General features: G+C 35.7%; 2 protein-coding genes across 2 annotated transcripts; both read left to right on the plus strand.

The window, feature by feature from the left end:
- The first annotated feature begins 916 nt into the window (after positions 1–916).
- Positions 917–2,657, plus strand: LOC133832877 (uncharacterized). Its single transcript, XM_062263158.1, has 6 exons — positions 917–1,020; positions 1,143–1,341; positions 1,415–1,738; positions 1,892–2,134; positions 2,231–2,258; positions 2,386–2,657. The coding sequence occupies exons 1-6, from the start codon at positions 917–919 to the stop codon at positions 2,655–2,657; spliced, it is 1,170 nt and encodes a 389-aa protein (XP_062119142.1).
- A 4,096-nt stretch (positions 2,658–6,753) lies between these two features.
- On the plus strand, positions 6,754–11,820 carry LOC133831195 (uncharacterized). The gene is made up of 12 exons (XM_062261399.1): positions 6,754–7,092; positions 7,171–7,386; positions 7,501–8,628; positions 8,897–9,019; positions 9,363–9,544; positions 9,649–9,880; positions 9,978–10,187; positions 10,350–10,478; positions 10,678–10,746; positions 10,858–10,980; positions 11,162–11,212; positions 11,301–11,820. Exons 1-12 carry the CDS (start codon positions 6,853–6,855, stop codon positions 11,442–11,444), a joined length of 2,847 nt encoding a protein of 948 aa, XP_062117383.1. The 5' UTR covers positions 6,754–6,852; the 3' UTR covers positions 11,445–11,820.
- Positions 11,821–11,822: the final 2 nt, after the last annotated feature.

Raw genomic sequence — 11,822 nt, forward strand, 5'->3', positions numbered from 1 at the left:
TAAAATCATTTATATAAATTTATTAGACACACAATGAATACCTTTTCAACAAAACAAAAAAAACACAATATCTACTAAACAAAATTCTATAAATATATCCATAGTTACAAAATGTTACAAAGCGGTAACAATAAAAACAACAAAAGTTACATTAAACATATATCATAAAATTTCAAAATTATCACTAATACAAATAAAAGCAACTAAACACACATTTTATAAACAAAATAGTATAAAAATTATAAAATCTTATAAAACTATAAACAATTATTATAAAATTGTTTTTAGACACACAATGGCTACTATTTAAAAAAAATACACAATAACTACTAAACAAAATCCTATAAATAAATCCTGGTTACAAAAATGTTACTAATTGGTAAACAATAAACACTACAAAAATGTTACTAAAATGGAGATAGCAAAAAATATTCCATTTAAATTCAAAACCTCATTTGAAATATTTTATTCTGTTTAAATTTATTATTTTAAAAGGTCGCATATTTTAATATATTTTACTAATAAAATAGATATATCCATAAATAATTAATGTTGTTTGATATATGTAATATTTTAATAAAAGTAGTATATAGGTGTAAAAACCCTCCTAAAATATACTTTGGTCTTAGCTTGGAGAAGGTTTGGGCCTTATATAGATTAATGGAATGATTACATCTCCCACCGTAATATAAAAAAAAAATTTGTTTTATATGATATGTTTAATAAATTACAAAAATACGGAGCCCCAACCGTATATATACATATATATATATTGACATTTGTTTTAATTTTTTTTTGTCTTTTAATTCAAGCATACGGTTTTCCCAATCATTTTTTTTACCTTTGTTTTAATAATAAAAGTAATAATAATTATAGTTACTATATTAGAGGCGTGCGACTAGTTTTCTCTCTCCCCATGGGGAGGCATAAGAAAACTGCTCATAAGCCTGGTCCCAGATCATCTCCGATTGTGAGTAGCACAGTCAAGAATCTTCATGAAGGAGTGGAGGAAAAGACGAAGTGAGGGGGGATCCCCCGGAGGAGATCTTTGCTGATACGGTGGATGTATTTCCAGAGGTTAGGGAGGACCAATTACTAGTGGATTGCGAACTGTCCAAATCTGGGAATATATCTGGTTCTAGGTCGTGGGCAAATGAAGCAGAGGAGAAAGATTTCCAGGAATTAGCTAAGGAAAAGTGGTCCAAGTTTCAGGATTCTTTTGCAGCTCAGGGTGGTGCTTGGCTTAAATATGAGGAACCCCTGGTCCGAGAAGGGAAGTTGATAGCTCAAGTAGATAAGGAGGAGATAGAAGTGGAAGCATCCTTTTGGCAATCAGCTATGGTATGTGTGTGTTTTAGGTGCTAATCCTCCTTTAGCTGTGTTTGAAGGATTTATTAATCACATATGGGGCAAGTTGGGAATAGAGAGAATTGCTCGTATAAATGCGGGTCATACTCTAGTCAAATTTAGGGATGAAGCTACTCGAGATATGGTCTTGGAAGCAGGAGTAGTTCACTTTGACAGAAAACCTGTTTTACTGAGGCCTTGGTCGACAGATCTAGATAAGATGAGGTTGGTGAAATCAGTTCCGGTTTGGATTCGACTACCAGACTTGGGTCTCCAGTATTGGGGTCTTAAAAGTCTGAGTGCTCTTGTTAGCACAATAGGTAAGCCTATGATGATGGATAAGGTTACTAAGGATAAGTCAATGGTGAAATTTGTTAGAGTTCTTGTGGATGTAGAAATATTTGATCGTATCCCTCAATGTATCAAATTTATCAATGAACGAGGTCAATTGATGGAATAGGCTGTAGAATTTGAATGGCTTCCCACCCGTTGCTCGTGTTGTAAGGGTTTAGACCATATTGCTTCTAGTTGTAAACATGCTTAGGAGGCAGTCTGGAAGCCAAAGCAGAAGGTTACTAGTACTGATAAAGGGGAACCTAGGGGATCTTTTGATCTGTGTGATCCAGTTAATGAGGCTAGGTCAAAGGATTCTCACCAGTTGGTAGCTGGAAAGGATGCTCAGAAGGCTGGTAGGGGTGAACAGTTGGCTGTTAAGGGAGATTTGAAGGCTGGAAAGACAACACAGACTGTTGCAGTTAAGGAAGCAAGTTGTTCCATGACAGGGCAGGTGATGATTTGGTCTACCCCTAAAAAAGTGGGAGGTTCAAGGAAAAATGTATCAACTGATTTGACATTGAGATCTAACAAATATAGTATTTTGCAGGAGAATCAGATAGAGGCTTCAAAGAAGAGTTTGCACGAGATTCAAAAATCTAATGGAGGGGTGTAACTTACTGTGTTGGAACATTAGGGGTTTAAATAGTAGGAATAAGCAAAGGTCTCTGTTAGATTTTTGTAATGTTAATAAAATCGGTTTAGGTGTTTTTCTTGAAACTAAATTGAAAAGTAATAAGGTTGAGGAGATGATGAAGAATGTCTTTTTTGGTTGGAATTGGTATAGTAGTCTAGCTGTGGAAGGAAGAATATTGTTAGTTTGGAAAGATGATATAGTTAATGTTAATGTTACTCAGGAAATGGACCAGCTTATAAATTGTGAAGTGAAGATCAAGGGAGTTTTTCAAAAAGTTTGCTTGTCTTTTGTGATGGTAGAAACTCAGTGGAGGAGAGGAAAGGTCTTTGGTCTCAATTAGCCTTACCTTAGTTTACTGTTATGCCTTGGTTGGGTGTTGGGGATTTCAATGCTATCTTTGAATTTGATGATCGTATTGGGGGCAGATTGGTTGCTGAAATGGAAGTGGAAGATAGTCGTCTATGGAGGGCTAAAACTATGTTGACTGAATTACGTTCGAGTGGTTCTTTCTTTACTTGGTCTAACAAGCAAAAGGAAGGATCAAGAATCTTCTTTAAATTGGACAGAATTTTTATAAAGGAACTGTGGCTTGATGCCTTTCCTGAGTCAGAAGCTCGAATTATCTAGGATACAATTTCTGATCATTGTTATTGTATCATCAAAACAGTTCATTTTTAGGTGTCAGGGATCAGACCTTTCATATATTATAATATGTGGGCTAATCACAAGGATTTTCAGAGTATAGTCCTTGAAAACTGGTCTAAACCGACTGGTGGTTATGGATTGCAGCAGATCATACAAAAGTTAAGGAGGCTCAAACCTATTTTATACCAGTTTAATATGAAGCAATAGTAGGAGATGTTGTCCAGCAATATGCTGCTGCTAAGCAGAAGTATGAGATGGCCCAGCTCTTGTTGCAGCAGTATCCTTCTTCGAGTAGGTTGCAGCAGGATGAGAAAGAGGCGTCTATTGACTATGATAGTAAGTCCAGAATGTATGAGAGTTTCCTTCGTCAAAAGAGCAAAATTAATTGGCTTAGATTTGGTGATGAGAACACAGCTTACTTTCATGCTAGTCTTAAACAAATGAGGATTAGGAACCGAATCACTTGTTTTATGAATGAAGAGGGTTAGATTGTTGAGACTTATACAGAGGTTATTGCTCATTTTTACAACCATTTTAAAGGCTTTCTTGGTAAGAATAGTACAGCAACAAGTCGGGTTGATCTGAAGTGTTTCCAGCAGGGGTCAGTCTTGACTTTGGAGCAACAAATTGATTTGATTCAGCCTTTTACTAAGAAGGATGTTAAGAGATCATTATTTAGTATCCCCTCAATCAAGAGCCCGAGTCCAGATGGTTTTGGCTCAGGTTTCTACAAAGCCCTTTGGAAAGATATAGGGGAAGAAATCTCTGAGGTGATTTTGATATTTTTTGAGTGTGGTGATATACCTTCCGAGATGAATGGGACAATCTTATCTCTTATTCCTAAGGTAGATTCTCCTACTACAGCTGCTGATTATAGACCTATAGCCTGCTGTAATACACTTTATAAATGTATTTCTAAGATGCTTTGTTTCCTGTTGGCTAAAATTCTTCCTATCATTATCCATCAAAATCAAGGAGCCTTTATAAAGAATAGCCAGCTTGCTCTAATATTTTAATTCTTCAAGATTTACTTCATGGCTATACTAGGAAGAATATTTCTCCCCGGTGTTTGATAAAAATTGATCTTAGTAAGGCTTATGATTCTATTGATTGGGTTTTTTTTGGAGGATATTATGACAACTTTTTGCTTTCCTAGAAGGTTTATTCAATGGATAATGATTTGCTTGACGGGTACATCATATACTCTTATGTTGAATGGGAGATTACAAGGAAGTTTTGAAGGGAGGAAAGGTTTAAGACAAGGAGACCTAATCTCTCCTCTGCTTTTTGTGCTGGTCATGGAGTATCTCACTAGGCTTCTTAAGCAAGTTTCTCATCATAGGGAGTTTAGATTTCATCCCATGTGTAAGCATTTGCAGCTTGTTAATCTGTGTTTTGCAGATGATCTGATTTTGTTTTGTAAGGGGAATATTAGATCAGTTCAGATTTTATTTGAAGGTTTTTCCAGGTTCAGCCAGTGTTCAGGGCTAACTGCTAATCTGAATAAATCCCAAATATTCTTTGGGGGTGTGTCAGCTGATCTCAAGAATATTATTCTGAGTTATGTTGCTCTTGGTGAGGGGAGTTTTCCTTTGAAGTATTTGGGGGTTTCTCTGAGACCTACGAGATGGCTAGTAGCTGATTGTGGTGAGATTATCAAGAAAATTCAGGCTAGGCTCCATGTTTGGGCAAGTAGACATTTATCCTTTGCGGGGAGAACTCAACTGATTTTTTCTGTATTACTAGGCATTCGAAATTACTGGATGAATATTTTTATGCTTCCTTATAGTGTCATTCAAGAAATTGACAGTTTGTGTCGGGATCCAAAGACAATCGCAGTAAGTTTCATTGTTCTCCTTGGTCTCAGGTTTGTTTTCCTAAATCATAGGGTGGTCTGGGTTTTAAGGAGGGTTCTAATTGGAACAAAGTTCTTTTGGCCAAATTTATTTGGGCTTTGTCTTCTAAGCAAGATGTGTTGTGGGTGAAGTGGATTGATGAGATTTATCTTAAAGGTCAAACTTTCTGGTCTTATAAACTGAAAACTGATGTTAGTTGGTATTGGCGTAAATTATGCTATCTGAGAGAGATGTTTTCTGAAGCGGAGTTGGTGGATTCGTCTGTGAATGGTAAGCTGAATTTGAAGGTTCTATAAAGTAACTGGCTTCAGAGGGACCTGGTTGCTTTTGCTAAGGCAGTGTGGTGTAGTCTCACTGTCCCTAAGCATCGTTTTATTCTTTGGCAATCGGCTCTTGACCATTTGTTGGCTAGAGATAGCTTGATTCAATGCCAGATTTCTGTTGACTCTAATCTGTGTCTGGTTTGTGAGAGAGTTGAGGAATCTCATCTGCATTTATTCTTCGACTGTGTCTTTTCTCAACAAGTTTGAGAGTTGATTAAAACTTGGTTAGGTCCTGGTATTTGGTCGAAGCAGTTTGATGATTGGAAGAAGTGGTTAGATGGGAAGCCTAAAAATATTATGCATCGCATTGCTGTAGCTTCCTTGGTAGCAGCTGTCTATTGTATTTGGTGTAATAGAAACTCCTGCATTTTTGCTCATTCCTCATCGCTTAGATAGTATGATTAAATTGAGTTTGAAAGCTAGATTACTTGGTAGGTTGAGTCAAAAAGTTATGGACAAGAATAGATCTCTTGCTGAGTTTGTTAGGAAGATGTAAGCTGGTGTTCTTTTTGCTTTGTCTTTGAACTAGTTGATGTAATTTTGTTTTGGTGCAATATATTCTTCGTTTTGATAAAAAAAATAATTATAGTTATTATCTTCAATAAAATAAATATATTTATTAATATTAAATTTAATATTTATACAATTACTCAAAAAATAAATAAATATTTATACAAGTTACAATATGTTGTTAATTAAAATTAATATTAATAACTATATGTTACAATATATAGTTGAAGATAATCACAATATTATTATTCTTTATAAAAATATTATATATATTTTTTAAATCATAGCTAGTTAAATCTCAACACTCAATATTAAACCAAAATTATAATCTAATCCAAGTTTCAAGTTTTGTTACAAAAATATATTTAAAGTTAAAAAAATAGTTTTGTAAATCTTTGTAATAATCATGTTAAATAAATTTATAAATATTTATGTAAATGTGAGTTACAAAAATGCAAAACTTGTTTTAAAAAAATATTGTATTTCACCACTATATTCAATAAAGTGTTTTATAAATAATAAATATATTAAATTTATATTTTTAAGTTGTATATCATAAATATGATGGTTCATGTAATTTTTGTTACAATATTGTAAAAATATGGAAACGTATAATATTTGTATGTATATTTTGTTTATGATTTTTTAACTATAAAATATTTCTGTAAATGTTAGTTACAAAAATATATTTCTTAGTTGTAAAACTAGATTTGTAAACCATTGTTACAAAAATAAAAAAAATTAGTTATGAATTTATTTGTAAATTTTATCTACAAAAAAAAAAAATCTACAATTCTATAACTGATTTTGTAAATATTATTTACAAACATATAACATATATTTACAAGTTTATAACAAAAATTTACTAATTTGTAAACGTTAATGACAAAAAATTATATTTTATAATTTTTATTTATGATTTTGTCACTCTGTATTTACACTTTTGCCATTTTGTGTTTTTATCAAAAAATTTCGAATTTTTTGTAATGCACCGTATTTTCGAGATTTTTTTTTTTTTTTGTAACTTTTAGTGTATTTTTGCATATTTCATAAGTAATACTCCAAGTTCTCTAGTCCTACCAGGCTTAAAATCTGACCCGTACCCGAATTACGTCCTAAAACCCTTAAACCCTTCAACGAAAAGAAAGAACACTATTTTCTCCGGCTACCGCCATAGCAGAGTAGCAGAAGCAGCAAAGCCATGGTGAAATCCTACTTAAGGTACGAGCCGGCGTCTGCCTTTGGCGTCATCGCTTCCATCGGATCAAACGTCGCCTACGACAGCTCTGGGAAGCACCTTCTCGCCCCTGCCCTCGAGAAGGTCGGGGTTTGGCATGTACGACAAGGCGTCTGCATCAAAACCCTAGACCCATCTGCGTATTCTCGTGGTCCTTCCCTCGGCGTCACCGCCATCGCTGTCGACGCCTCGCATTCATCTCTGGTAAGGTTTTGATTGTAGCTTCTTAATGTTATGTTCTGTTCTGTTTGCTGCCGGGAGTGAATTTAGGGTTAATTGCAGGTAGCGATTGGGTATGCAGATGGAAGTATTAGAATTTGGGATTTTGAGAAAGGAACCTGTGAAACGACATTGAATGGGCATAAAGGGGCTGTGACTGTTATTCTGTACAACAAGCTTGGGTCTTTGCTTGCATCTGGGAGTAAAGATAACGATGTTATACTATGGGATGTAGTTGGTGAGACTGGTCTTTTTCGCCTCCGGGGGCATCGAGACCAGGTATGTTTATACAGATTCTTAATGAATATATGTCTTGTTTTCTTTATCTGGTCTGATCCCATTTTATTCTTTTCTTTACTTTTTATTTTTGTTTGGTGTTACTATTTTTTGTAGGTAACTGATGTTGTCTTCTTAGATTCCGGTAAGAAACTGGTTAGTTCTTCAAAAGACAAGTTTTTGAGGGTGTGGGATCTTGAAACACAGCATTGTATGCAAATTGTCGGCGGTCATCATAGTGAGATTTGGTCCATAGACGTTGATCCAGAGGAGAGGTTTTTGGTCACTGGGTCTGCGGACCCGGAGCTTCGATTTTATTCTGTTAAGCATGAGATGGAGGCTGAGCAGTCCGTAGGGCAGTCCGTAGGTAATGTAGATGGAAATGAAGTGGTGAATAATGAGAATTCGTCATCCCAAGATAAATGGAGTGTTCTGAAGAAGTTTGGTGAACTTCAGCGGCAAATCAAGGATAGAGTTGGAACCCTAAGATTCAACAAGTCTGGAAATTTGCTGGCCTGTCAAGTTGCGGGGAAAATTGTAGAAATTTTCCGTGTGTTGGATGAGGCTGAATCTAAGCGTAAAGCAAAACGTAGGCTTCACCGGAAGGAGAAGAAATCTGCCAAAGAAGAGCCAGAGGTAACAGAAAATGGAGAAACGAGTAATGCAACGGGAGAAAAACATATCCCTGTGGTTACAGTCCCAGATGTTTTCAAGCTCATTCAAACTGTTAGAGCTGGCAAAAAGATATCTTCAATTTCGTTCTCTCCAATTACCCCAAAGAGTTCATTGGCTACAATAGCTTTATCATTGAACAATAATCTACTGGAATTCTATTCTATTGACAGCAATGCAGCAAATAAAACACTTGCTATTGATCTTCAGGGACACCGTTCTGATGTAAGAAGTGTTGCACTTAGCTCAGACAACACACTTTTAATGTCAACTAGTCACAATGCAGTGAAGATTTGGAATCCAAGTACTGGTTCTTGCCTCCGGACTATTGATTCTGATTTCGGGCTGTGTGGTTTTATACTTCCTCAGAATAAGTATGGACTGGTTGGAACTAAAGGTGGAAAATTGGAAATAGTTGACATTGGCAGTGGGACTTGCATTGAGGCTGTTGAAGCCCACGGTGGCTCCATTCGTTCCATTGTGGCCATTCCCCATGAAAACGGTTTTGTAACAGGAAGTGCAGATCACGATGTTAAGTTCTGGGAGTATCAAGTTGAACAAAAATCTACTCAAGTAGGTTCATTATAACACTGTCTTCACAGTATTAATCTTAATATTTGAGAAAAATCTTGGAAATGTTATAGCATTATACTTTGTCAAATGTTAACAATAGCATACAATTTTTGGCATATGTTTGTCATTACCATTGTAAAAGTTTTTTTTTTTCTTTTAAAATCCCATTCTTCATATCAGAATTTATACTGAGATATGTGAGCTGCAGTAGTCGCAATTTTCATATTCGATGGGTTAGTTAGTAACATTTCAGCTATTTAATTTTCAGGGCTCTAAGCACCTTAAGGCATCAAATGTAAGAACTATGAAGATGGACGACGAAGTTCTTGCTGTCGCTGTTAGCCCTGATTCCAAGTATATTGCTGTTGCTCTGTTGGACAATACAGTGAAGGTAAGGCTGATTTGCTATATCCGTTTTTTTTTTTGATTCTTTGTCCTCACAATTTACTTTGATTGAGTACTAATTAAAATTCTTCATTGACTGTAAACAATCACATTTCATTCATTCTCCAGATTGACAAAACATAGTACCTGTTCAAGGGGCTTAATTGAATAGGCTAATGGAAAACTGATTACATTTGTAAAACAAAATTTTATTTAATTGCATGAAAGTTTCCTTTGGCAATAGCCAATAGGCAATAATAGCTTCAGCTGAACTTTATTATTTTTGGTACGGTGCCAGTTGCATTAAGATGTTATTGCTAATCTTCTGATACTTGTGTTCCATTTTCCAGGTTTTCTATTTCGATTCGCTCAAATTTTTCCTTTCCTTGTATGGTCACAAATTGCCTGTGCTATGTATGGATATTTCATCAGATGGAGATTTGATTGTAACTGGCTCTGCAGATAAAGATTTGAAAATTTGGGGTTTAGATTTTGGTGATTGTCATAAATCCCTCTTTGCTCATAAAGAGAGGTAATGCTTTCATAAATTGAGCTGTAAAAAATTATTGGCTTTGTTGGTGTTCTGACGAGTGAGGTTCTGCAATGATTATCTGACTGCCTTTTTTACTTGTGCAGCATTACAGCTGTGAAATTTGTACAAAGGACTCATTACCTGTTTAGTGTTGGGAAAGATAACTTAGTAAAATATTGGGATGTGGATAAGTTTGAGTGTCTCTTAACTCTTGAAGGACACCATGCTGATGTTTGGTGTCTTGCTGTCAGTAACCGTGGTGACTTTGTTGTCACGGGATCTCATGACCGTTCTATACGTCGCTGGGACCGTACTGAAGAGCCATTCTTCATTGAGGTAAGTGTTTCTCTTTCCTATGGTTGCACCAAGCCATGATTAATTTACAGAAAATGTTACTCTAGACTCTAGTAAAATGGTATATTTGGATGCACAGGAAGAGAAAGAAAAAAGGTTGGAAGAGGAGTTAGAGGCCGACCTTGACAATGCATTTGAGAACAGGTATGCTCCCAAGGAGGAAGTTCCAGAGGAGGGAGCTGTTGCTTTAGCAGGGAAGAAATCTAAGGAAACACTTTCTGCAACAGATACAATTATTGATGCTTTGGACATTGCGGAGGTAGAATTGAAGCGACTTACTGATTATGAGGTACGTTTGTGATTAACATTACACAATTCTGTTCTCAAATTTAACATGAAAACTTAAAGGTTGAAACTTTTTTAGTATGAATTATACTGATGATTTTAATGGTTTATTTTGTTATGATCCTTTATTCAATTCAATTAAGTTGCTTTGCCTTGTAATTTTCAGGAGGAGAAAGCGAGGGGAAAAGTTTCTGCGTTCCAGCCAAATGTTCTTTTGCTCGGGTTGTCTCCATCCGAATATATTCTACGAGCAATTTCTAAAGTTCAGACAAGTGATCTAGAACAAACTCTACTGGTATGCATTGCTTATGGTGTGGTTACATTTATGTTTTGGTTGGGCATGTCGCCTGTCATAAGGTTTTCTCTTTTAACATTTTGTTGCATCAAACCTGTTGGAACCTTCCTTCAAGGTGACACTTTGTTGTAGAATCGTACTTTACAAACCATTTTCAGTTCATACTATTAACGACGGAATTCTAATCACTCATATGCAGGCTTTACCATTCTCAGATGCGTTGCAGCTTCTAACTTACTTGAAGGAGTGGACTTCGAATTCTGACAAGGTATTTCGGAAATATTAGGAACTGAACTGTAGATGCATCTGTTTAACGTTAGGAAAAATGGTTATTTCTTCGAAGTGTTTGTTAAAATGTACTGATTTCTGTGTTTTTCAGGTTGAACTTGTATGCAGGATTGCTACTGTGCTGTTACAGACACATTATAATCAGTTAATTACAACTCCAGCAGCAAGACCAGTGCTAACTGTCCTTAAAGAGCTCCTTTATGCTAGAATCAAGGTAGTTCCATTTCTCTTAACGTTTGCTGTCCATACTTTTAGATAACCTATGAAAGAATGGGGCTTTTAATTTTGTGCTGCCTGGAAAAGTTATGGGCTTTAGTTTTGCTTTATTTTATCCTAAATATCCATGTGAATGCTTAAGTTGCCCATTGACGTGATGAGGATTGGGTTTGTGTCAGGAATGCAAAGACACCCTTGGTTTCAACCTTGCAGCAATGGATCATCTCAAGGTACATAACCGAATCTCCCGATTCTTCCTGGTAAACACAATTCTCCTTTTTTTATCAATTTGTAACATCTTTCCATTGGATTTTTCAGCAAATGATGTCTTCAAGATCAGATGCACTCTTCAAAGATGCGAAATCTAAATTACAGGAAATCCGTTCACAGCATTCAAAACGTTTGGAAGCAAGAACGGAGACAAGAGACGAAAAACAAAGAAAGAAAAAGAACAAGAAATGAAGTCACATTCTCACATCATGCAAGAGAATGTTCAACGAAACAAAATACGACAATTCTTTCTGATTGGTAAGATGGGTTTTTTGACAGGTTGAGTGGAGCTTGTCTTGGTAGAAAATGGACTTGAGCTTGTTGTGCCTTTAAGGGCATCACTCACCTTCCCATTTAGATGGATCATGGATGTACTAGTATGTCATTTTTGATTTGTCAAGCCTCTATTATTCATCATGCACGCTGGCCTTTAGTCTTTAAGACATCTGTATAGGCAACTCGTTACCAAACAAACTCTTGGGACGATCAATGTGCCGAAGGTATATAGAGGGCTTGTTCCAATTTTGTAGCTCTTAGATTGTTGTTGAGTGTAAACTTGTTTACGATATC

The sequence above is a fragment of the Humulus lupulus genome, chromosome 4 (assembly GCF_963169125.1).
Source record: "Humulus lupulus chromosome 4, drHumLupu1.1, whole genome shotgun sequence".
Taxonomy (NCBI): domain Eukaryota; kingdom Viridiplantae; phylum Streptophyta; class Magnoliopsida; order Rosales; family Cannabaceae; genus Humulus; species Humulus lupulus.

What these genes read in the sequence shown, in the direction of transcription:
- LOC133831195 (XM_062261399.1), top strand. Translation starts at nt 6,853, where the DNA reads ATGGTGAAATCCTACTTAAGGTACGAGCCGGCGTCTGCCTTTGGCGTC. An exon ending in AAGAGCCATTCTTCATTGAG is followed by an intron (nt 9,881 to 9,977) that starts GTAAGTGTTTCT and finishes TTGGATGCACAG; the next exon opens with GAAGAGAAAGAAAAAAGGTT. An exon ending in AGCGACTTACTGATTATGAG is followed by an intron (nt 10,188 to 10,349) that starts GTACGTTTGTGA and finishes TGTAATTTTCAG; the next exon opens with GAGGAGAAAGCGAGGGGAAA.
- LOC133832877 (XM_062263158.1), top strand. Translation starts at nt 917, where the DNA reads ATGGGGAGGCATAAGAAAACTGCTCATAAGCCTGGTCCCAGATCATCT. An exon ending in CCTTTTGGCAATCAGCTATG is followed by an intron (nt 1,342 to 1,414) that starts GTATGTGTGTGT and finishes ATATGGGGCAAG; the next exon opens with TTGGGAATAGAGAGAATTGC. An exon ending in GATAGAGGCTTCAAAGAAGA is followed by an intron (nt 2,259 to 2,385) that starts GTTTGCACGAGA and finishes AAATCGGTTTAG; the next exon opens with GTGTTTTTCTTGAAACTAAA.